Below are 24,000 nucleotides of genomic sequence, written 5' to 3'. Positions count from 1 at the left end.
CCATCCCAACTGCCCAGCACAGGGCTTGAACCCATAACCTTGGTATTATTAGCACCACATGCCAACCACCTGAGCTAGCTGGTCTAACCTATTACAATCCATTGGCCTGAGCCAGGTCTCAGACCAACAGAGCCCCATTGGCTGCAGTGGCGTTGTGCCAAAGTTGGAGCCGTCTTAGAGAAGGAATCAGGCCTATCTAACCCTACTGCCTAGACTGGGCTGAAGCAGAGCAATGGCAAGGGTTAAGGAAGCCATGGGAGGGTTAGGAAGTGTGGGCTGAATTGGAGGCTAAAGGGAAGTGGCGCATGTCCTGTCTACGGAGCACTCTGTTTGGGGTGGGGAAGCAGCTAGCAGTGCAGCAGGGACGCAGCCTAGGGAATGATGACTGGGCTTGTCATGGTCTCGCTCGCTCTTATCAGCACATCAGCGGCTTGTACCTTTGAGTCGGCCTCCTTTAACCTCACTGGGATCGTCTGCAGAATGACAAAGCCAGCTGCATTAGTGCGTAAGTCTCTGCTTTATTGGGCTCTATTCCTCCCAGGGAAAGCAGGCAGCGGCCACAGCAGACAGCAACAGGCACATCAGTCCTCTTCTGTCTCTATTTCCCCAGCTAGCTGTATTTATAGGCTGCACTCAGCCTGTGGGACCATCTTGCTATGTATCCCACTGCAATGAGACTTGCTATGCCACATCAGAGTGCTGCTCCAAGGAGCCAGCAATTGCCACCTGCATTAGCCGTGACTGATCCTTCAGAGTCAATTGTTTGATGTGGTACAATTAGGACAAAATTCACACACACACACACACACACACACACACACACACACACACACACACACACACACAACTTACTGACCATTATGAACTTAGCTTTCATAGCTACAGCTGTTGTTAGGGGATCATGAAATCATCATCCAAACCTATTTTAAACAGCACATTAGGAACAGTAACTGATGTGGTGATGTCTGGCAAAGTAGTGGAATCAGTCAGGTGACCCTCATTTGACTCCCAGGTCTGCCATGCACCAGAGGCAAACCACTGGGGCTGCATCTAGACTGGCATGATTTTGCGCAAATACTTTTAACGAAAAAGTTTTTCTGTTAAAAGTATTTGTGCAAGAGAGCGTCTATACTGGCATGTGCCTTTGTGCAAAAGATTTGCTTTTGCGCAAAAGCATCCATGCCAGTGTAGACGCTCTCTTGTGCAAGAAAGCTCCGATGGCCATTTTAGCCATTGGGCTTGCTTGTGCAAGAAATTAACGTGGCTGTCTACACTGGCCTCTTGCACAAGAATACTTGTGCAAGAGAGCTTATCCCTGAGTTTCAGAGTATTTGCGCAAGAAGCACTGATTTTGTACAGAACAAAGTCAGTGTTCTTGCGCAAATACTCGCAGCCAGTGTAGCCAGGCAGCAAGATTTTGCCAGTCTAGACGCACCCTTACAGTCTCTGTGTCTCAGTTTTTCGGAGGCGTGGGGGGCGGGATCAATATTTCTCTGCAGCATTAGGAGTTGTTCTAAAGTGTTTTGAGCTCCTCCGATGAAAGGCATTAGTACTCAATTTTAAATACTCCAAGCATCAGGAATGAAGGGGAGAGCGAAAACAGTTCAGTCTCTCCTGTCTTTGGTCCTTTGTACCATAATCCCTGTACAAGCACAAGAGGACAGATGATGAAATTGATGGCTGATATATTTAGAAAGACTAGACGTAAATACAATTTTATGCTACTTATATTCAGAGAGACGCCTGTGGCTAGAATTTGAAGTGGGATAGATAATGTTATAGCTGTGGATAACATTTTGTAGCTGATCATGACCCTAGTAATTTCATCTAATTCCCCATGGACTTCCGGGATTATCTGCAAGAGTCAGGAAAGACTGTTTATCCTCGGGTGCAGGGCTGTACACCTGGCTGGGGGGATTAGGTTGTGTGTTTGGTTACCTTCCACTGAGGAAAGATCAGATGATCGTGGCCATGCCGCTGTGGGACCACCAGGCATGATTAACCAATGGTCTCATCCATTGTAGAAACTCTTCTGTCCTTTGTGTTGTCCGTGGTGGTTGGGAACACCTTAGATCAAACCCTGGAACTCAGTAGTGAGATCCGTTGCTTGGAGATCTGTAGATCAGATTTGCGCTGCATGGGGATGATCACAACCGTCTGGGGAGGCCTTGGGAACGGTCTGACCATTGGTTTAGCCAAAGAACGAGTCAGGCATAAGAAGGTGCTGACCCTATGACTTCCCCTGAACAACTCACCTTCGCGAGTGTTTTACCATGAAGCTGATGAAAGCCAATCCCTGTGTGGATGGAAGCCGGGTGCCAAGCACAGGTTTAAATGCTATTAAGAAGAAATGTTAATCTGATTTTGAAACTTGACTGAACTGTGCTTTATTCTTTTTCTTAATCCTTTGTTCCACTTCCAGTGAACCAGCAAACAGCTCAGGTAATTCAAGCAGCATTCAGACATGCAACCTACCCTGATATCAGTGGGGAAAAGTCCATGGCATTTCTTGGCAAAGTGGCCTATGGCTTAACAAAGTAAGTATGACTGTGCCCCTTCTGAACTCCCTGGGTATGTCTACACTACATGCCTCTGTCGACGGAGCCATGTAGATTTGTTTATTGGGCAAAGGGAAATGAAGCGGCGATTTAAATAATCGCCGCTTCATTTACATTTAAATGGCTGCCGCGCTGAGCCGACAAACAGCTGATCAGCTGTTTGTCAGCTCAGCGCGCTAGTCTGGACGCTCCGTGGTCTACATAAAATCCCTTTGTCGACCGCCCCGGTAAACCTCATCCCACGAGGAATAATGGGGTGGTCAACAAAGGGCTTTGATGTCGACAGCGGAGCATCCAGACTAGCGCGCTGATCAGCTGTTTGTTGGCTCAGCACAGCAGCCATTTAAATTTAAATGAAGCGGCGAGTATTTAACCGCTTCATTTCCCTTTGCCTACAACCCTCATCTACATGGCTCCGTTGATGGAGCCATGTAGCCTAGACACAGCCCCTTTGTAACACAACATGTGGTGGGGGCCTATGAATAAGGCCCTGGATATGCTGGGGGAAAAAGGTTTGTGGAGCGATCAAATTTGCTCAGCCTGAAATCGTGAATAGAAGAATGAGGTCCCCTTGTGCACCTTTTGCATGAAATATTTCCCGATAAAAACAGAGCCCAGCACAATTGGTCCTCTGCCATTTGGGTAAGTCACTCCCGGCTGGAAAGATCTAGCAACCTACAAACACTATGGCTACGTCTACACTGGCAGCTTCTTGCGGAACAGCAGCCATTCTTCCGCAAAAACTTGCCGGCTGTCTCCACTGCACGAGCGTTCTTCCAGAAGTAAATTTACAGTATAGCGTTGTAAAACAGGGCTTCTTCCAGAAGAGTTATTCCTCTCCCCCGAGGAATTAGCCCTCTTGCGCAAGAGCTCTTCCAGAAGAGGGCAGTGTAGACAGGCAACATGAATTTCTTGCTCAAGAAGCCCTATGGTTAAAATGGCCATCAGAGCTTTCTTGCGCAAGAGAGCGTCCACACTGCCATGGATGCTCTTGTGCAAAAGCACATGCCAGTGTAGACGCGCTCTTGTGGAAGAGTTTTTGCACAAGAACTCTTCCGCAAAAGAGTTCTTGTGCAAGAAGCTGCCAGTGTAGACGTAGCCATTATTTTGTGAGCCATTTCACGTATATCAGCAGAAGAGAGCAAAGTTACTGGGAGAAGCTTTTGGAAGGTTCACGTCACTGAAATGTCTCCAGAAGGTGAGGCTGAACTCATCATTGATTGGCAAGTGCACTATTTGAACAGCTGTCCAACCCCATGCAGCATCTGCTGCCTGTAGATCTGCTTGTGACAGGTCAGCGACTGCTCTACAGACTAGGGGGAGTTTGAGAACAAATTTTGCTCCCATCCCTGGACTGGTAATGAAGCTCATGTGAGGATTTGAAGTTTCCCAAAGTATGTTGGGCTGGGGCTTCTGATTTGGGGCCATGTCTAGTAATTAACTGTTGCCCACCTAAATGTCCTCTGCTGTGCAGTGCTCTGGTCTGGTATTTCTGTGTCCATAGTGGCTGAGGGTGCATCATTTGTCTTGCTGTGTCCATGGGTGGGCTGCTTGCAGGCAGGGAGGCACAGAACCTGCAACCTCTGTGTCTTAGCGCCTTAAAGGTACCACTACACAGCAAGCAAACAAACAAACTCACACCGCCCCACAGCGGCAAGGCTCAGAATGGGGGTCAACTGCCTCAGACTTATGTTGCCGGGCTATACAATAACCAGGTCATCATTGCGGCCCAGGCTATAGCTGGAGCCCTGAAACCTCGCAGGGATCTCAGGCTGCAGCCCTAGAGCAAATGTCTGCATTACCGTGCTCAGCTCCAAGCCTGAGGCAGTTGCACTGCTGTAGGAGGCGGGGTCTGTGCGTGCGTGCGTTTTCCTGTGCAGATCAGTGGGCTCCAACCTATTTAAGCACAAGATCACTTCCTGAAATTAAGACAATCCAGGATCTACCTCAAACCCAAACACCCTTGTCCTGCCTCCTTCCCTGCGACCCTGCACCTACACCAATCCCTCTCCAAGGCCCCGCCCTGCTCACTCTGTGGAAATGGGAGACATAGAATGGGGGAGGGGGACACCCTGACTTCAGTGCCCCCCCCATCCACTTCTTTCACCCTGCACAGCAAGCAGGAGGATCCTGGGAGCAGCTCCAACACAGAGGGCAGGAACAGCACAACAGTGGGGAGGCAGGCAGCTGAAGACAGCCTCCCAGCCAAACCAGTCAGGATCACCCGTCAGAGGCTCCAGGATCTACCAGTAGATCCCAATCTACTGGCTGGTGACCACTGGGGTAGATTAAAACTGAGCTAAATGACCTGGCTGTATCAGGTTTAAAACATGGCCCAGCTACCACCAGGGGGTGTCAGAGGGCCACAGATGGGTACCAGTTAAACATTTTGGCTATGTCGACACTCCCCGTGAGAAATATGCAAATGAGGCTAAGCATGGAATATCACCGAGCCTCATTTGCATACCTAATGAGCTGCCATTTTTGCAAAAGAAGCTCATTAGCCAGAAGGAGCTGTCTACACTGCCCCTTCTAGCGCAAGAAAAACCCTCTTGCGCAATGCCACTACGCTGATTACTTTCAGGAATAACAGCATTGCACAAAAGGGTTTTTCTTGTGCAAGAAGGGGCAGTGTAGACAGCTCCTTCCGGTGCAAGAGTTTCTTTTGCAAAATGGCAGCTCATTAGGTATGCAAATGTGGCTCGGTGATAGTCCATGCTTAGCCTCATTTGCTTATTTCTCACACAAGAAGCCGCACGTGTAGATGTAGCCTTTGAGTGTGGATAAAGCAATTTCTGCTTAAGAGTGAGGTTTTTTCAATGTGTAACTGCGATGGGCTGAAAAATGCTGTATTGAATGTTATTAACTTATTGATCTTTCATCCAATCAAGCACAAGCATCTGCAAGAATGCAAAACTATATTCTTTTATTATTTATTGTTAACAAGAAATGCAAGAGCTGAATGCAGTGTCTCTTAGAAACTGTGTCCCAGAGAAAGAATGTAAGGCTACGTCTAGACTGCATCCCTTTTTCGTAAAAGGGATGCAAATTAGACGTATCGCAATTGCTAATGAAGCGGGGATTTAAATTTCCCCCACTTCATTAGCATAAAATGGCTGCCGCTTTGTTTCAGCTCGGAGCTTTGCTGGAAAAAAGCGCCAATCTAGACGCGGATCTTTCGGAAAATAAAGCCTTTTCTGAAAGATCCCTTATCTTAAGAGGGATAAGGGATCTTTCGGAAAAGGCATTATTTTCTGAAAGATCCGCGTCTAGACTGGCGCTTTTTTCCGGCAAAGCTCCGTACCAAAAAAAAGCGGCAGCCATTTTGATGCTAATGAAGCGGGGGAAATTTAAAACCCCGCTTCATTAGCAATTGCGATACGTCTAATTTGCATCCCTTTTACAAAAAAGGGATGCAGTCTAGACGTAGCCTAAATGTAAATTACAAGGTTAGCAATGAAAAATAACAGAGCGACAGCGAAAGCCAATGGAGAAAGCAATGTATTCAGCTCACAATGGACAGTATGAATGTACCGACCATTTTCATTTTCTTCTTTAGCATACAGATCAACGACTTGTCCATAGAAAACAGTGATGTAGATTTTAAGGAAAAAGGTTCCATAGACATTGCAATTCAAAATGTGACCGCATCTTTCAGAGGGACCCTGAGTTATGGCTACACTGGTGCTTGGTTGTAAGTATGTAGGACCACAAGAATGGTCAGACTGGATCAAACCCAACCCCTCTCTGCCAGAAGAAAGAGCATGGACAGATACGGGATAATCTGCCCCACATGCTGGTCTCTATTAGAGTATGTCTACACTTGCAGCCTAATTCGAAATAGGGCTGCAAATGTAGGCATCCGAAATTGCAAATCAAGCCCAGGATTTAAATATCTCATGCTTGATTTGCATCTTCCCAGTGGGGCGCCATTTTATTATTTTTTTAAATTGACAAGACCGGAATAACTCCCCACGTCTACACGTGGCAGTGAAACGGCCGTTCGAAATAAAGCCCTATTTTGAACTACCCGTTAAACCTCATTGCAGGAGGCATAACAGGTAGTTCAAAATAGGGCTTTATTTTGAATGGCCGTTTCACTGCCACGTGTAGAAGTGGGCAGTTATTCCAGTCTTGTCAATTAAAAAAAAATGGCGCCTGACTGGGAAGATGCAAATCAAGCGCAGTATATTTAAATCCTGGGCTTGATTTGCAATTTCGGATGCCTACATTTGCAGCCCTATTTTGAATTAGGCTTCAAGTGTGGACATATCCATAGTCAGTGATTGGCTTAAGCTCTAAAGCACAAAGTTTAATATCTCTTCACATGTTGTTGTTTATTATTATTAATTACAACTGGATATTTTTGACATCCAAGTAAATGCCCAATCCCTTTTGGAATTTTGGTCAGTTTTAGCCTCCAGCAGTTTCATGTAGCAGTAAGTCCCACCATCTAATTGTGTGTTGTATGCAAAAGTGCTTCCTTCTGCTGGTTCTGAATGTCCTTTCTTTTGGTTTCATTGAATGGCCCCTTGTGTTATAAAAACAAAAATTCCCAGTCTACCTTCTCTGTCCCACTTGCTATCGTATAGACGTTTATCCTCTCCCCCGTTATTTGTCTCCTTTCTAAGGTAAATCCCAGACTTCTCCTAAAGGAGTCTCCAAACAACCTGTATCCATTTAATCCTAGTCAACAATGAGAGGGAGCAGGTGTGGGGAGTGAGGGAGAAGTGAGAGAGCTTCAGAGGCAAGGAAGGACTAGGCCTGAGCTCTGAATAGCAACTCAGTGTGATAATTCTGTTCTTGGTGTCACATCAACGAGCAATTCACAGTGCAGAGGCCCAGGGAATGAATGTAAAGGCAGGAAACACGTTCTGGGCTATGTTTTTGGTTTTGTGTTAAAAAAAACCCAATAGTTGCAAATTTCTGCCCTCTTTATTCAAGGAAGAAATGGCTAGTAAAGTCAGGAATGGGGCAAGTCCTACCTAGTTCCTCTGTCTTCAGAAGGCATCTATCACCGCTGCGTGCTCTGTGCCAGCACTGGATTTCTATGTCTATGACTGATTTGTTTGCTGAGTGTTTTCTGTTCTGTTGTTACAGTGTGAAACTCACCCACTCCATTGATTTTGAAATTGACTCTTCAATTGATCTCCACATCAACACTAAACTGAGTAAGTAGCGGCACAGCCTGGAATACTGTGTCCTTAGCTACAGCTGTATGAACTTCCCTGAGCCTGAGGCACTGTGCATAGCCCTCCTGCGATTGCTTTTGCTATGAGCAGCCTGTCGTGGACTCCTCTCTATTTTGCAGAGAAGGATTCAGAAAAAAAAAAGTGGGTGAGTTGCTTAAAGGTGCCTCAGGTTGGGTTTTGATCCAGGTCTGTAGCCGGTTTCTGTGCGCAGTATAATACATCACATGACTTCCCAACATGTCAATGGCTTATGCCACACTGGGCTGTAGAGTCCCTGTTGGCTCCACAGTCTCTCACCATCCGGCCATACTGCCCCATCTGATGGGAGGAGGTTGGGTTATTTCTTTGGTTTCAGACACCACTTCACTGCTTTAAAGAGCCCTAAGTGCAACAGTACAATAAAGCATGTGGCCATAGTGTGTCATATTTGCAGAACCCTGAATAACACTAAGCCAACTGTCCCTTACAATCCTCATTGATGGACTAGAAAAGCAAGGTGGAGCAAGTCGAAAGGAACTTGACCAAGGTACCACAGATAGGCGGGGCAGAGCTACAACCCAGAAGTTCTGGGAGGAACTGCCTGCCCGTTGTGTCTCTCAGAGGAATTACAGAAGCCTTTGGCATGCCCTTGTCTGCAAGCTAACTGCAATTCAGCCAGCCTGGATGAGTGCATGGGATGATTTGCAGACCTTTCCCCCTGTGAGGGGGCTCACTCACCACCACAGCACCACCTGCTGTCTGTCCTAGGAATTAGCTCCTTCTGGCTGGCTGGGTGCCTTCCCTCAGATGGTGTCCAGGCCATGGCGTCCTCTTCAGGACACTGCCCTCCTGTCTCTGAGCCCCCCTTCTGGGGGTTGTTGTTTCTTCAGCAGACCATGCTCCAGGCCATGCAGCCTGGGAGCTTGCTTGGCCAGAGCTGAGCTCAGCTCAGCTCGCCTCGCCTCGCCTCGCCTCGCCCTCTTACTCCCCCAGCAGCCAGGCTCTTACTCCTCTCTCCTTGGAGCACCAGCCCATCCTCTTATATAGCTCCCAGCTGGGCCCTAATCAGCTAACTCGCCTCAGCTGGGGCTAAACTCCCAGGCCCTGCTGCGGGCTGGGGTTTGCCCTTAAAGGGCCAGTGCAGGGCAAGCGCCCTGTCACACCCGCACAGTTCATTGCTTTGGGCAGGGAGGCTGGGGGAAGAAGTGTTTTTAAAATGCCTTTCCTACCTATTCCTGGTGGAGGAAATACCTGGTTTGAGGGCAGTGGGGGTAGTGATAATGTGACATTGGAGTTACTTTAAAATCAAAGATGAGTGAGATGCAGGCAGAAAGTGCCAAAGTAGTTTAAGAACATAGGAGCGGCCAGACTGGGTCAGAACAAAGGTCCATCTAGCCCAATACCCTGTCTGCCGACAGTGGCCAATGCCAGGTGCCCCAGAGGGAGTGAACAGACCAGGGAACCATCGCGTGATCCCTCCCCTGACATCCATTCCCAGCTTTTGACAAACAGGCTGGGACACCGTCCTTACCCACCCTGATCAATAGCCATGGATGGATCAATAGCCTCCATGAATTTATCTAGGTCTTTTTGGAACCCCGTTAAAGCCCTGACCGTCACAACTTCTTTATATTTGCCATTGCGTTTGGAGAGGACGCCAGGTTCTCCATCTCTCAAAACACTGCCTGGTTCAGAGGGGCACAGAGAGGCACAGAGAAATGAAGTGACTCGCCCACAGCACAGGCTGGGTTGGTAGGCAGAGTTGAGACTGACTCCTCAGTCACGTGAATGCTTTAGCCATTGATTTTAATCACACTGAGGGGGCTATGTACTGTGTGTGCACTGCAGTAGTATAGGAGCCGCATTTCTGCTACGTTACCGTAGTGTTGACATTGCTACAGTGATGGGAGGGGCTCTCCTGTTCGTTACTCGCTCTCCTAGTGAGGAGGTAGCTTGGCTGACAGATAATTCTTCTGTTGATCTAACGGTGTCTGCACCAGGGCTTAGGTCGGTTTAACTGCATCTCTCGTAGGTGGGACCTGTTCACACACTTGAGCAGTGGAGCTAGGCTGACCTAAGTTTTAGGGGTAGCCCAGACCTGAGACTTCTAAGTCCCTTTTGAAAATGAGATTTAGGCTGTGAAGTCAGCTCGGCATTGCAGCCCTGGCAGAAAAAGGCCTCCGAAATACCTTTGAAAATCTGGACCTGGGCCACTGCTGACAACATGACCCCAGCACTCAGATTTCCCGCTTCCCACCTCCCTGTCTTAACCAAAAATAAGCCCCTCATAGCCCTACCGAGGTCAGTACATGGGCTGTGTTTGCCCCTTTGCAGCATCAGAGCCTACGTTCCTCCGCTTCTCAGAAAGGCCATTTCCTTCCAATCATCCTGTATGTCCGATCCCCCTGTGCTGCCCTGTACTCGCTCCAGACAGCGCAGGACCCCTCTTTATTTAGCTTCCTGGGTTCTTGCCACCTGCACTGCTCCCCGGGTTTATAATCCACCTTTGCTTTTTCTGCTGTGCAGTGTGTGCCAAGGGCCGGGTGGTTGCCGATACATCGGATTGTTACCTGACTTTCTATAAGCTGACTCTCCACCTCCAGGGAGACAAACAGTGAGTTCTTGTCCAAGCAGTGTATTGTCTGGCACCTGGCACCTTGTTCTGCCAAGGGCTACCGTCCCCCCAGGCTTTCCATTCCTTTGGGCACCCCGCACATTCCTACAACAATGTCTCTTCTCTACAGGCCAGGGTGGCTCAAGCAGCTCTTCACAGACTTCATCTCCTTCACCTTGAAGTTTGTTCTAAAAAGCCAGGTAAGAAACCTAAACCAGCGAGTGACCAAGAAGCAAAGACTGTGTCTTATGTCCGCAAAGCACCATGTAGGCCCCTGGCATTGGCACATAATCCTAAAGGGCCTGATCCTGCAAAGACATAGCCACCTACTTAACTTTCTGCACAGAGTCATGCCAGTGAGCCCCAAGGATACCTAGAGGCTGGTCTGGTGGCTAAGGGGAGTCCTCTGCACCTGCGCTGCCGGAATAGGCTTGATTCCCAATTTTAGACCTTGGTATCCTGGGACAGCAGGGGTCTGGGCAACAAGCTGCCGGCATGGGCAGTCCTGCCTCGCTCAGCAGCAACCTCTCACGGCTGGTACCCAAAGGGTGGGGGTAAGTCAGATGCTTGAGGGTCACATTTAAAAGCATGAAGCTGATTTTAATCTCCCAGCATTGTAAATCAGGAGCAATTCCAGTGCTGACGGTGGCATTACACTAATGCAAAACTACCAGGCGTGAGATCTCACTGAGGCCTGAGATGCTGCAAGCCTTGCGCTCGGACCTATGGTAACACTGGGTGGGGGGAGGGGAAGTGGGCCACACTGATGCTGTCCGGATTGTTCCCCACCCTGGCGCTCCGAGGGCAGAACCTGGGAGCTCGCAAGAGAGCTCTAAAACCTTGCCTAGACAAGCCCTGGTTACAAAAAACTTCCCCCCAGAATCCTAATACCCAGATTTTGGAGAATTGCTGCCACCATCAAATGCTTTTTGATCCCTAAAAACCAGGGGTGCACACTTAAAACCATCCCCAGGGGGACCTCAAGCTCTTTTGCCCCAAAGGAACTTGAAACAAGAAAAGAGAAAAACAAGCTGTAGTCTCTGGTAGCTCACCCCTCAGTCTGAGGCCTGCAGACGCACACAGACAGACCTTCCAGCACACAAGAATCAAATCAGCACCTCAAAAGAAGTGATTTTTATTACAAAACAAAAGCTAAACTTGAGAAAGCAGACTTGGTTGATGGATGTTACAGAGCCACTAAGGGAAACAAATGAAAACACAGAGAAAAGTTGGCACAATACTTAGATGGTAAAGCGGGATGGGAGGCATAGAATCCTGGGATGAGGCACACCTGGGAGGTCGACAACTGCCTTTGATGTCGATCGCGGAATGTCCAGACTACTGCGCTGAGCCGACAAACAGCTGATTGGCTCAGTGCGGCAGCCATGTAAATGTAAATGAAGCGGCGATTATTTAAATCGCCGCTTCATTTTCCTATGCCTGGTAGTCTAATCTACATGCCTCTGTCGCCAGAGGCATGTAGTCTAGACGTAACCAAAGAGAGCAGGCAGGAAACCTGTATCCAATTCAAATTTCAACCCCCTATCTCGATTGGTTCTCCTGGCTCCCTGGCCAAAACCTTTGCTAGCTACCTGAGTTAACCCTTTAGTCACCAGGTGCTGGTCAGCACTCCTCCTGTTCATTACAGATGCATTCAACTTTTTCCTTTCCTCTTGTAGGTGTGTAAAGAAATTAACTTCCTGGCCCAGATGCTGTCAGATTTTATACAGGACAGAGCAGGTAAGTGTCTGCCCATTTTCCCTTCCCTGTCTTCTTCCTGTCTTAGACACAATCCACTAAGGCACAATCCACTGAGTGAAACCCGAGGCCCACAGGGATGCTGTCCTTGCCAAAGGGGACCAAGACATGGTAGTGATCAGGGAAAAAGTGCCAATCCGGGGGGTGTTGGGGAAAGAAACTACATGGGCTGGAAAGTGAGGGTCTATCTGCAGTCACAGAATCATAGAATCACAGGGTTGGAAGAGACTTCGGGAGGTTCAGTCCCCTGCCCAAAGCAGAACCAACCCCACTAAATCATCCCAGCCAGGGCTTTGTTAGACTGGGATTTAAAAACCTCTAGGGATGGAGTTTCCGCCACTCATTCCAGTGCTTCCCCACCCTCCTAATACCCAACCTAGACCTCCCCCACTGTAACTTGAGACCATTGCTCCTTCTTCTGCCATCTGGCACCCCTGAGAACAGGCTTTCTCCAGCCTCTTTGGAACCTCCCTTCAGGGAGTTGAAGACTGCTCTCAAATCCCCCCTCACTCTTCTCTTCTGCAGACGAAATAAGCCCAAATCCCTCAGCCTCTCCTCATAGGTCATGTGCTCCAGCCTCCTCATCATTTTCATTGTCTTCCACTGGACTCTCCAATTTGTCCACATCCTTTCTGTAGGGGGCGGGACAAACTAGACGCAATACTCCAGATGTGGCCTCACCAGTGCTGTATAGATAAACACTTCTCTCAACCTGCTGGCAATGCTCTGAGTCTAACTAATGCAGCCCAATATGCCATTAGCCTTCTCGGCAACAAGGGTTCATGGTTGACTCATTTCTGGTTGTGGGGTGGGAGTGCTGCTCTTGTGTGGCAGACATAACCAAGTTTTTCTCTTGCTAGGGCTTCCGAGTGGGCCATGCAGGCTAGCCCAGGCCCCTGGTGGTTACTCTGGGCTACTTTATCCTTGGAAAGCTCCAGAGGCTTCAGCTGTGCTGCCGTAGCTCTTTGGCACAGAGACTTACCAAGCGACATGAGGGCTTCTCCCCTAGCTGTAGTTAATCCAGCTCCCAGAGAGGTGGTGGGGCGGTGGAGGGAGGAATGATGCTCTCAACCCAGCACTGTGCAGGCCAGAGGTTAGGTTGGCTTAACTGTGTTGCAGAGGCATGTGGATTTTCTATGCCCCATAGCAAGGTAGCTGGTTGACCTGATGTTTGAGTGGAGACCTAGCCTCAGGCAGGTAGAATCATAGACTCACGGAACACTAGGACTGGAAGGGACCTTGAGAGTCATCGAGTCCAGTCGCCTGCCCTCACGGCGGCGCCCAGTGCCAGTTAGGGCCTGGGGGCGGTGGGAAGCATATGAAGTTTCCTCTGCTGGGCCAGGAGCTCACGGCGCTTTGAAGCACCACACACTCCTGGCAGGGTGGGAGGAGGCTTCACATGCTCCCCCATCCCAAGCCCTGATTGGCCCAGGGGCAGGAAGAGCGCGCAAGGTTTCCTCCACCCTAGCCCTGCCCTGCGAGGACCGTGTGGCACTTAGAAGTGCTGCGCACTCCTGGCAAGGTGGGAGGAGGCTTGGCGTGCTCCTCCACCCCCAGGCTCTCATTGGTGGGTTTCTTCCCACCAGCAGGGGCATGGGTGCTTAGTGGGAAGGGGGGGCAAAGGGGTTCCCCCACCCCCAGACCATCATGGTCTGTGGGTGTGGAAGCCCGAAGCATCCTGCCCATTCCAGTGCATCCCAGGGCCACTTCAAAAATGTTTGAAATGGCCCCAACAAAAAATTATTGCCCACCCCTGATCTAGACCATCCCTGACAGGTGTTTGTCTAACCTGCTCTTCGATATCGCCAGAGATGGAGACCCCACAACCCCCCTAGGCAACTTATTCCCGTGTTTAACCACCCTGACAGGCAGGAAGTTTTTCCTAATGTCCAACCTCAACCTCCCTTGCTGCAGTTTAACCCCATTGCTTCTTGTCCTGTCCTCAGAGGGCAAGGAGAACGATGTCTCCCTCCCCCTTGTGACACCCTTTTAGATACCTCAAAACCACTAACATGTCCCCTCTCAATCTTCTCCTTTTCCAATGAAACAAACCCAATTCTTTCAGCCTTCCTTCATAAGTCATGTTCTCTAGACCTTTAATCATTCTTTTTGCTCTTCTCTGGATCTTGTCCAATTTCTCCACATCCTTCTTGAAATGTGGTGCCTGGAACTGGACACAATACTCCAACTGAGACCTAATCAGTGCAGATTAGGGGAGAAGCCTGACATCTCGTCTTTCATTTTCCAACCGTGCCATTAAACGGTGGCACTTCCACCAGGGCCACATGAGCAGATGTGACACGGCCTCTGCAAGGCAGTCATAATGGTTGTTTGCACACTGATGTCACACATGTTGGCGTGGCTGTCAGAACATTCCTCAAAGGCTGCACCGGCTGCAAATCACTTCTGGGTTCTGGCTCCTGAGGCACAGAGATGTGTCATGCTGAGAACCAAACAGAAACTGACAAACAAAATGGTCGCTGCAGGTGCCGTGATTGAAGATGATGTCCCTGTCTGCCAGAGGCTTTTTCCTGGAGATGCAATACTTGTCACAGCTCTGTGCGCAATTAAATGTTTTAGACGTCAGCCTGTAGGAAAATATTTGCCAAAACAGAAAAATAGACAGTAGAACTTGTGGTTTAAGTTGTGTGAGCATGATAGAAAATCCCATCCTTTCAGGTTGACCTATGTGCTCCAGACACTTGGAATGTAAGGACTGAGAATTACCAGCCCTATTTTACAAGTGGGGAAACTGAGGCACAGAAGGCCCATTGCAGACATAATAATAGAACCCAACTCCCAGTCTTGTGCTTTAGTCTCTTTGTCTAGTCTGCAGAACTTAATCATCTAGGGTATGTCTAAACAACATGGCTCCGTCAACGGAGCCATGTAGATTTGTTTTTTTGGCAAAGGGAAATGAAGCCGCGATTTAAATAATCGCGGCTTCATTTAAATTTACATGGCTGCCGCGCTGAGCCGACAAACAGCTGATCAGCTAGTCTGGACGTTCCCCTGCCGACATGAAAGCCTTTTATCGACATCCCCTGTAAACCTCATCCTACGAGGCATAAGGGGGATGTCGATAAAAGGCGTTCAGGTCTGCGTGGAGCATCCAGACTAGCGCGCTGAGCTGACAAACAGCTGATCAGCTGTTTGTCGGCTCAGCGCGGCAGCCATTTAAATTTAAATCGCAGCTTCATTTCCCTTTGCCTATCTGTCTAATCTACATGCCTCCATCGGCGGAGGCATGTAGTCTAGACACACCCCTAGTGTTCAGAATCGGCTTTGTAAATTCTGGTCTTAATCATGTGAAATTGCACAGTCAGTAAAATAAGTGGTTTTATTATTTTCTGCAGCAAATTTCCTCCAGGATGGGCCTATTGGGGTAGATATTTCACTGGCATCGTTTCCAGTAATAAAGGCAAACTACATGGAATCACATCATAAGGTAAAGCAATCTGGGGGATGGGGAATGGGGCCAGGGGCATTTCATATTAATTTCTTTCCTTTTCTCTTCCTTGGCCCATTCCTTCCCAAAGTGGAGAAGGCTAGGAGGCAGAGTTGTCAAATAGTTAGAGCAAGGGTTAGGGAAGCAAAACTCCAGAGCTCTCCTGCTGATTCAGCTTCTGATTTATTATATAATTGAAGTAACTTTGCCTCAGTTTGCCCACCTATCAAATGGAATAATAAATCCCTACCTCTCCAGGCGGCAGAGAAAAGGTGTTCTAAAAGGGCAGAGCATTCTTTTTTCCAGGGCTAATGTTTTGAATGGAGTGTGATGGAAAGGTTTGCAGCCTGGTTCTTACTTTGTCCAAGCTGGCTCTCACCTGTCCTTATTCAGAATGCTGTTAGCACTGGAAATACAAACAACACTCAGGTTCAGTTAAAAGAACTCAAACCCTCGGTAATTGGAAAAGGCTTCTGTAAACTCTGCACACACATGGCCAGACATGTAGCCTCACCTGAGCCAGCACCAACTTAATTGGTCTTGCGGGGACTCTCCCAGTGTGGGATGGGTCTATGTCACCTCCCACCTAGGATGGCTAGCTAGTCACCATGTGTAGCTGGAGCATTATTGGTCCCCCATGGCTTCCACCAGCTGCTGTGGTTTAGAACGGACCTTAGAGACTGCCCTCATCTGTGCTTGGGACTGGCCAGCATAGACCCTGCTCTAAAATCAGGGAGCTACAACTGGCTTCTTTGCTCCACCACAACCCTTTGGGATTAGCTGTGCCCCTGGTTACACCCTGTGCATCTTATCCAGGCTATAGAGTGCACCATCTTCCATCACTGTCTAGCTAAGCTTAGCCTGCCCGGCTTTAATAAGTACAACTAGCACTTTGCATTGCAAACCAAGCAGGACACATCCAAGTGAAGACAGCTGGTTTTTAGTTTCCCAACTGGTGGTCACCAGCCATGCATCCTCTTTCATTATAGGGTCTTCTTTTGTACAAGAACTATTCAGTCATCTTCAATGACTCCATGTTTGCTCCATCGCTGCTCTCTGAGTCCAGGATGCTATACTTCTGGTTTTCAGACCATGTCCTGAACTCTCTGGCCTTGGCAGCTTTCCTGGATGAACGCCTGGTGTTAACGATCACAGGGGAAGAGTTAAGGGTAACTATTACAGAATTATTTTAACTTTTCTTCTCACTCAAATAGTATTTGCAGCTCTTGTTCTTCCCTGCTTTGGTAAGAGGATAACAATTCTTAGAGAGTTCATTTGCTGTGAAATCTGGAGCTCCAAAAAAAGAAGGGAACCTACAGCATAAGATACAGCCTACAGTGCGATGATAGTCAGAAAAATGTCACTTCCTTAAACATCCATCCCTACCTCCTGTGTTTTTGTTGATGAGTCCTATCTACTAATATCCTGCAGACCCCAAAGACCTATGGGAAAGCAAAGTGGATTCTAATTTGTTTTATGGTAACAACACTCTCAGGGTTTGTTTGTTTTTATTGCAAAATTTTTGACATGAGTCTAGCAGGATGGACACAGATATAACACTGGTCCCCTGATGGTGTCAGCAGTGAGGTCTGAAAGTGAGAACTCGAGAGTCTCAGTTGTTAACCAGCACTGTATCAGCAGCACCGGCTGTGGGTTATGGGTGATAGGGCACCGCAATGAGAGGGCTATACTGGCAGAGAAAAAAAAATCAATCTTCTGACTAAACAAAATGTGCGGTGGGATCATTGGGAGAAAAGGAAACTTTCAATCCCACAATCAGGGCCGGATTAAGACCTTTAGAGGCCCTAAGCACTGAAAAGATTATGGTGCCCCCCCATATGTAATTCAAAATAAAAACAATACTATAACATAAAAATCTCATTTTTTTTTGGTGCCCCTGCTTTGCTGATGCCCTAAGCACCTGCTTAGTCTGCCTATTGGGCAATCCAGCCCTGCCCACAATGTCATCCACAGCGTCATTTTATTAGCTTATAACTGCATGACAGAAAAAATAAATCCTCAGAAAACAAAATGCCGTGGGTTCTGTTTACCCAGCAGTACCGCAGAAGAGATGATGTTACAACATCAGGAATTTAGAACTTGGACAACGTTAAGTTCTGAGTAGGCAAGGGCACTTTGTTTATTGCAGCTTACAATTGCTACTGGCCTTGGGCTCTGCTTAGGAGAGTGACTTTGCTGAAAAAAGAGGGAAAATTCAGTGGGTGAAAACTGCAGCAGCCAGAGTGAAAGACAGATGGACAGAGTAGGAGAATCATAGAACAGGAAGGAACCTTGAGAGGTCATCTAGTTGGGTCTCCAAGCACCATAGAGAAGGAGCTGCTGGAACAGTTGGCTGATGTGGAGAACATCATTGCCTGGTTCAGTGGTGACAAAGATTTCCAGACACACATTGTTACTCTGGCTGGTCAGTTCAAGATAGACCATTGCTCTGTGGTCTCCAGGTGCTGCCCCTCTTGTTACACATGAATTCAGACACATTTTAGAATTTCTTGCAGTTGCTTTTGACCTCTGGGCCTTGCTTGCCCTCCTCCCCCTTCAGCTCCAGTGACACATTGGGAACAGACTGTGCTCGATCCAACTCACAATTTCATTGTTGTTCATTTAAGGAGATGTTTGAAATGGAAGACACAGAGGCCTACCAAGGAATTGTGCAAGAGGTAATTGGGGGATCGGTTCAGAGCTTTAACTTTGTGGATTGTGGCACTGTTGTTTATTCACGTTGCTATCTTATATTCTATGAAAAGAAACGCAGAAGGAACATCTTTCCCAAGCTGGGCAGTGTTCACCTCACTGAAGGTCAACGTCACTCCTGCTGAATTGATCTAAAAAAATCTAATGCAAAACACAAAGGTCCTGATTCTCTCCTGCCATATGGAGTTGCCATTCTCTCCACCATGGAGTTGATTTGTCACTATAGTATCTTGGGTCCTTCTCTAAAATGTTGGGGGCCAGGGATGTAGAGGCTTCTTTGTCCCTTTGGGCTGGCATAGCAGCTGTAGAGCTGGGGAAGGGAGTGGATTTCCTCAAGCCCCGTCCCTGCATAGTTCCCCCAGGCTGCGTCTAGACTGGCATGATTTTCTGGAAATGCTTTTAATGGAAAAGTTTTCCGTTAAAAGCATTTTCGGAACAGAGCATCTAGATTGGCACGGACGCTTTTCTGAAAAAGCACTTTTTGCGGAAAAGCGTCCGTGCCAATCTAGATGCACTTTTCCGCAGAAAAGCCCCGATCGCCATTTTCACAATTGGGGCTTTTTTGCAGAAAACAAATCTGAGCTGTCTACACTGGCCCTTTTGCGCAAAAGGGACTTTTGCCTGAATGGGAGCAGCATAGTATTTCCGCAAGAAGCACTGATTTCAGACAGTAGGAAGTCAGTGCTTTTGCCGAAATTCAAGCGGCCAGTGTAGACAGCTGGCAAGTTTTTCCGGAAAAGCAGCTGATTTTCCAGAAAAACTGGCCAGTCAAGACACAGCCCCAGTGTTCCAACTGACCCTCCTAGGGCTGGGTGGGTGTGGGAGAAGAAGCTGGAGTGATGCTATTAGAGCAGCGGTGGGCAATAATTTTTAAAAGGAGGCCACCCTGGAAGGGGTGGGGTCTCAGGCAGAAGGGGCAGGGCCAGGAAACTTATTGTGCTTCCCCCTGCATCCTGATTGGGAACACAAGAACTCTTTCCCATTCCTCCCTCCCCATCCAGCTCTCCTTCCCTCCCCTCCTTCTAGAGAGACATGCCAGCTGTTTTAAAACAGCTGATGGTTCGCTCTAGAGGCCTAGCAGAAGGAGACCTCACGCATTCTTCCAGCCCCCAGGCCAATCAGGACCTGAAGGTGGGGGAGCCTGTGAAGTCTCCACCCCCTTGCAAGAGCATGCTGCAGCTAGAATCATAGAGCTGGAAGAGACTTCAGAAGGTCATCAAGTCCAGCCCCCTGCTCTAGCAAGGACCAATCCCAACTAAATCAACCCAGCCAGGGCTTTGTCAAACCGAGACTTAAACACCTCTAAGGATGGAGACTCCACTACTTCTCTAGGTAACCCATTCCAGTGTTTCCCCACCCTCCTAGGGAAACAGTTTTTCCTAATATCCAACCTGAACCTCTCCCCCTGCAACTTGAGACCATTGCTCCTTGTTCTGCCACCCGTCAGTACTGAGAACAGCCTCTCTCCATCCTCTTTGGAATCTCCCTTCAGGAAGTTGAAGGCTGCTCTCAAATCCCCCCTCACTCTTCTCTTCTGCAGACTAAATAAACCCAAATCCTTCAGTCTCTCCTCATAGGTCGTGCTCCAGCCCCCTAATCATTTTAGTCGCCCTCCAGTGGACCCTCTCCAGTGCGTCCACATCCTTTTTGTAGTGGGAGGCCCAGAACTGGACACAATACTCCAGATGTGGCCTCATCAGAGCCAAATAAAGGGGAATAATCACATCTCTGGATTGACTGGCAATGCTCCTCCTAATGCAGCCTAATACGCCATTAGCCTTCTTGGCTACAAGGGCACACTGTTGACTCATATCCAGCTTCTCATCCACTGTAACCCCCAGGTCCCTTTCTGCAGAACCATTCAGTCCTGGAAGGGGAGAGAGAAGAGGGGCTCAGGGCTGGGAGTGGAGTGTGAGGTGGCCATCCCTCATCCAGTAAGCGCCCCACACCCTCTCTGATCACCCTCTTGTTGCTAACATGCCTGTAGAAACCTTTCTTGTTATCCTTCACGTCCCTTGCCACCTGCAATTCCAATTGCACTTTTTCCTTCCTGATAACTCCCCTGAATTCTCGAGCAATATATTTATACTCCTCCCTAGACATAGCTAGCACAGGCAATTCACAAGACAATCTGGTACCTACACGGAGTCAGCAAGATGCAAAACCAGTTTCATTTCTACATATGAAGTCTGGATTGTGACAGTGACTTCCTGTGAAGAGAAATAGACAGACCACATGACTGTCTTGGTTAAATCCTGTTGAGTCCCCAGTTACTAAATGCTCTGGAAACGGAAGCTCTGTGACTTGATTAGTGAGGTTCAGAGCATTTAGTAACTGGGGACTCAACAGGATTTATCCAAGACAGTCATGTGGTCTGTCTATTTCTCTTCACAGGAAGTCACTGTCACAATCCAGACTTCATATGTAGAAATGAAACTGGTTTTGCATCTTGCTGACTCCGTGTAAGTACCAGGTTGTCTTGTGAATTGCCTGTGCTAGCTACAGATTCTTCCGTCCCAAATGCAGGACTCTACACTTGTCCTTGTTGAACCCCATCAGATTTCTTTTTAAAACAGCTGGCATCTCTCTCTAGTCACCGTGCACTCTTGCAGGGGTGAGGAGACTTCACGTGCACCCCCACCGTTAGACCCTGATTGGCATGGGAGTGGGGGAGTGGCAGGTGGCTGCAGACCAGATGCACTGGCTTAGCGAGCTGGATCCAGCCCGTGAAGGGCCCTTTGCCCACCCCTCTGCAGGGGTGATAGAGGGTTGCAGTGTATTGTGTGTTCAGCATAAATTAAGAAAACAAATACCAGGCACCTAAGAAAAGTCTTGAGCACGTAACCCTTATCCAGTCCCCTGTGTATCCTACAGATTTTTCAAGGCACTTCTTATGAGGACTCGCTGGCTAAGGTCTGGAGTCTCACCCCTCCCCAAATTACCCTCCAGCCTGAAGGGACAATTGTGAAGTCATCTGTTGCCGTGGAGCTCAGCATTTCTTCCCAAGGAGCAGAGCCCACTGTGGTGTTATATTTTGAGAAGGTCAGTTTCTCACTCAGTTAATCTAGATTGCAAAATCCTTGGGGGCAGGGATTGTGTCTCACCCTAGGCTCTGTATTACATCTAGAATGCTGTTGGTGCTCAACAACAACACCACAAAACAATAATAGCTTGAAGGTTAGGCCATTCCATTGACATTGTCTTGGAAAGCAAATGGCTGTTGGAGGAGTTACACAAACAGCAATCTGGAGGTATTACTTTCCGGCCCTTGCGTCTTCTCGCTGTCTCTTGGCGTTTGTCCTCACTAGCCAATATAGCTGGGGTGTTCCTGGGTCCCCGTCCGCACGTGCAAACCTGGAACATGATGATGTTAGTGATAGAGTGGAAAGTGTTAGTAGAGCTGATGGCTCGTTGTTTTAATACTGACTCTGGTGACCACATACATCTCTAATCCACTGACTTTATCAGAATGCCAGAGCCCAGTGCATGCAGGAAAGGGACTTCAAGGGATTGGTCAGTGCTGTGTGCTATCTCCTATAGTACGGACCTAATAACTAACTAATGCTTATTAGCCATGAACCTCACTAATCAAGTCACAGAGCTTCCATTTCCAGAGCATTTAGTAACTGGGGACTCAACAGGATTTAACCAAGACAGTCATGTGGTCTGTCTATTTCTCTTCACAGGAAGTCACTGTCACAATCCAGACTTCATATGTAGAAAAGAAACTGGTTTTGCATCTTGCTGACTCCGTGTAGGTACCAGGTTGTCTTGTGAATTGCCTGTGCTAAGTACAGGGTGTCTCTTAACTTGCCTGTGAAAGCTACAAGGAACGAAACCCTTTTCGGATGCTTCTCACTGACATGAACTTTTTTTTTTTTTGGTTTAATATTTTCCTCCAGGATAGAGCCTAAAGCGTTTAAATGTGTCTTGTACAGAGCTGGGGTAAGTAGAGAACATTTCATCTCAGGGAAGACCACCTGCTAATTGAGGAGTCACTATAGATCTCTGCAGTTACCGCTTTTTCCGTAAACGTGTCTGCTTTTCAGGATGACAGATCTCTGAAGCATTTCCTGCAGAAAATCATCTCTGTTGCTGGAATCCCAGAAGTGATTTCAAGTGAGTTTATCCTCTGGAGAAACTTCTTGTAGAGCATGCAACCTCAGTTCTGTCTGTGGACAGTGGTTTGAAGTTGCCACAAGTTGTTTCTAATTGCTCCATAGGTGGTGTTCAGAAATGAGTTGTTTTCCATGGAAAATTTTGATTTTTTGGTGAAAAATCAAAAATTGAAATATTTTGATTCTGAAATATTGCATGGGAGTTGTATGAATCAGGCTCTCTCACTGGATTGCATTGACCCATGTTGCACCCTGGTTTCTTCTTGGTGAGGAGAAATGGTGCATCATGGGAGTACTAGCTGTAGTGCATCTTAACTCCCTCAGTCTCTTTGGAAAATCTTGCATCTCATGACAATGTACCAAGTACATGGAGCAGTACCTGGCAGCATTAAAATGGTTAAATAATAATAAAATGGCCCATACAGTGATGTGAAGAAAGTCACATCAGTGGCAAACCTGGCATAAAAATGAATTCTCCTTAGATTCCCTGGATTCAGTGGGATTGATTCATGATGCACTTTCATCAGCCTCAAAAAAACCCACACTCTGGTGTGTTTCCTTTGTTCACATTCTCCAGCATGTCAAAAGTTCCATGGTGTATGCATGTGTTTCACGGGCCTTTGGGAAAAGAGGGACAAAGTCTAGTGTACAAATGTTGGTGCTTAAAAGCAGCAGCATTTTGGAAACAGGGTGCGGGGAGCATAGAGAGAGTTGTAGGCCAAAATTCATAGGATCCCAGGGGCAACTGGGCATGGGAAATTTGCCCTTCTACTATGCAATCCGGAAGTCTGAGAGGTCAGGTCATTGAATGTGCTTCTTGTTCAGGGACTAGCAAATATTAGCTATGGACCTATAACTGGATGGCGTTATTGATTTCATAGGGATCGAGCCAGCTTTAACTTCACTGATGAACAGCAAAGGACTCAATCTCTTTGAAATTAAAAACCCTGAGATCATCACAAAGGCGGTTAGTAATTTTCCATCCATTTCTATGTACAGAGCACTGCAAGGTTCTTGATGTAAATGTGATGTGAGGTAGTGTAACTGGCCTCTCTTGCTCTCTCTCCCTCCAGGGATACCTAATTATACAGCTGGACTTTGACTTCCCACATCATTTGCTTGTTGATTTTCTTAAGAAAACATTGTAAGAGGAACCCATTCATAAAGGAGAATTGGAATCCTGTACAAATAGCAGGAATGCATGTGACCCAGTGAAATCACGCCCCTTTTTTGCCAGCTTCCCAGCCATTAAAAGTGATATTGATTTTCGTGAAGAATACTCTGGCTTTTATGGACCCCTCTTTCTCTGAACATGGATGCTGAAGTTTACAGCCAAAGCAACCTCTTGTTCTTTAAAAGGCTTAGGTGATTTCTGTGCTCATGATAGTGAACAACTAAGTTTGTGGGTTTGGCTCAGGTCCTTGGAACTGTGTAGTGCCAAGCCCAGTGAAAAATGTAATTAGTCCATTTTCATGCCTCTTGATGTATCTTTAGACATGCAGCATTTTATTGTGTTAGTTCCAGGCTTCTTCTAGCCACCAGTCATATCCCAGGGTGTAGTGCCATGATATTGGCAAGCCTTAGAGACTAGGAGGAGATCATCAGTCTTGTTTTACTTTCC

The 24,000-nt window shown here is 47.6% G+C and overlaps 1 protein-coding gene across 2 annotated transcripts; it reads left to right on the top strand.

Moving 5' to 3' along the window:
* Positions 1-335: 335 nt before the first annotated feature.
* Positions 336-24,000, top strand: CETP (cholesteryl ester transfer protein). 2 transcript variants are annotated; one of them, XM_006114727.4, is made up of 16 exons: positions 336-505; positions 2,423-2,537; positions 6,118-6,252; positions 7,659-7,729; positions 10,256-10,343; positions 10,474-10,543; positions 12,023-12,083; positions 15,458-15,549; positions 16,539-16,718; positions 18,177-18,227; positions 21,136-21,303; positions 21,948-22,015; positions 22,164-22,206; positions 22,311-22,380; positions 23,261-23,346; positions 23,453-23,673. In XM_006114727.4, the coding sequence occupies exons 1-16, from the start codon at positions 379-381 to the stop codon at positions 23,525-23,527; spliced, it is 1,500 nt and encodes a 499-aa protein (XP_006114789.2). In that variant the 5' UTR covers positions 336-378; the 3' UTR covers positions 23,528-23,673. The 2 variants fall into 2 exon arrangements, with proteins under 2 accessions (XP_006114789.2, XP_014424864.2); XM_014569378.3 differs by having other exon boundaries at positions 362-501; positions 23,453-24,000.

This window comes from Pelodiscus sinensis, chromosome 12 (genome assembly GCF_049634645.1).
Source record: "Pelodiscus sinensis isolate JC-2024 chromosome 12, ASM4963464v1, whole genome shotgun sequence".
Lineage (NCBI taxonomy): Eukaryota > Metazoa > Chordata > Testudines > Trionychidae > Pelodiscus > Pelodiscus sinensis.
The sequence above is the reverse complement of the archived record's forward strand: the minus strand, read 5'-3'. Positions and strand labels throughout refer to the sequence as shown.

What these genes read in the sequence shown, in the direction of transcription:
- CETP (XM_006114727.4), top strand. Translation starts at nt 379, where the DNA reads ATGATGACTGGGCTTGTCATGGTCTCGCTCGCTCTTATCAGCACATCA. An exon ending in AGTTTGTTCTAAAAAGCCAG is followed by an intron (nt 10,544 to 12,022) that starts GTAAGAAACCTA and finishes TTCCTCTTGTAG; the next exon opens with GTGTGTAAAGAAATTAACTT. An exon ending in AATCCCAGAAGTGATTTCAA is followed by an intron (nt 22,381 to 23,260) that starts GTGAGTTTATCC and finishes TTGATTTCATAG; the next exon opens with GGATCGAGCCAGCTTTAACT.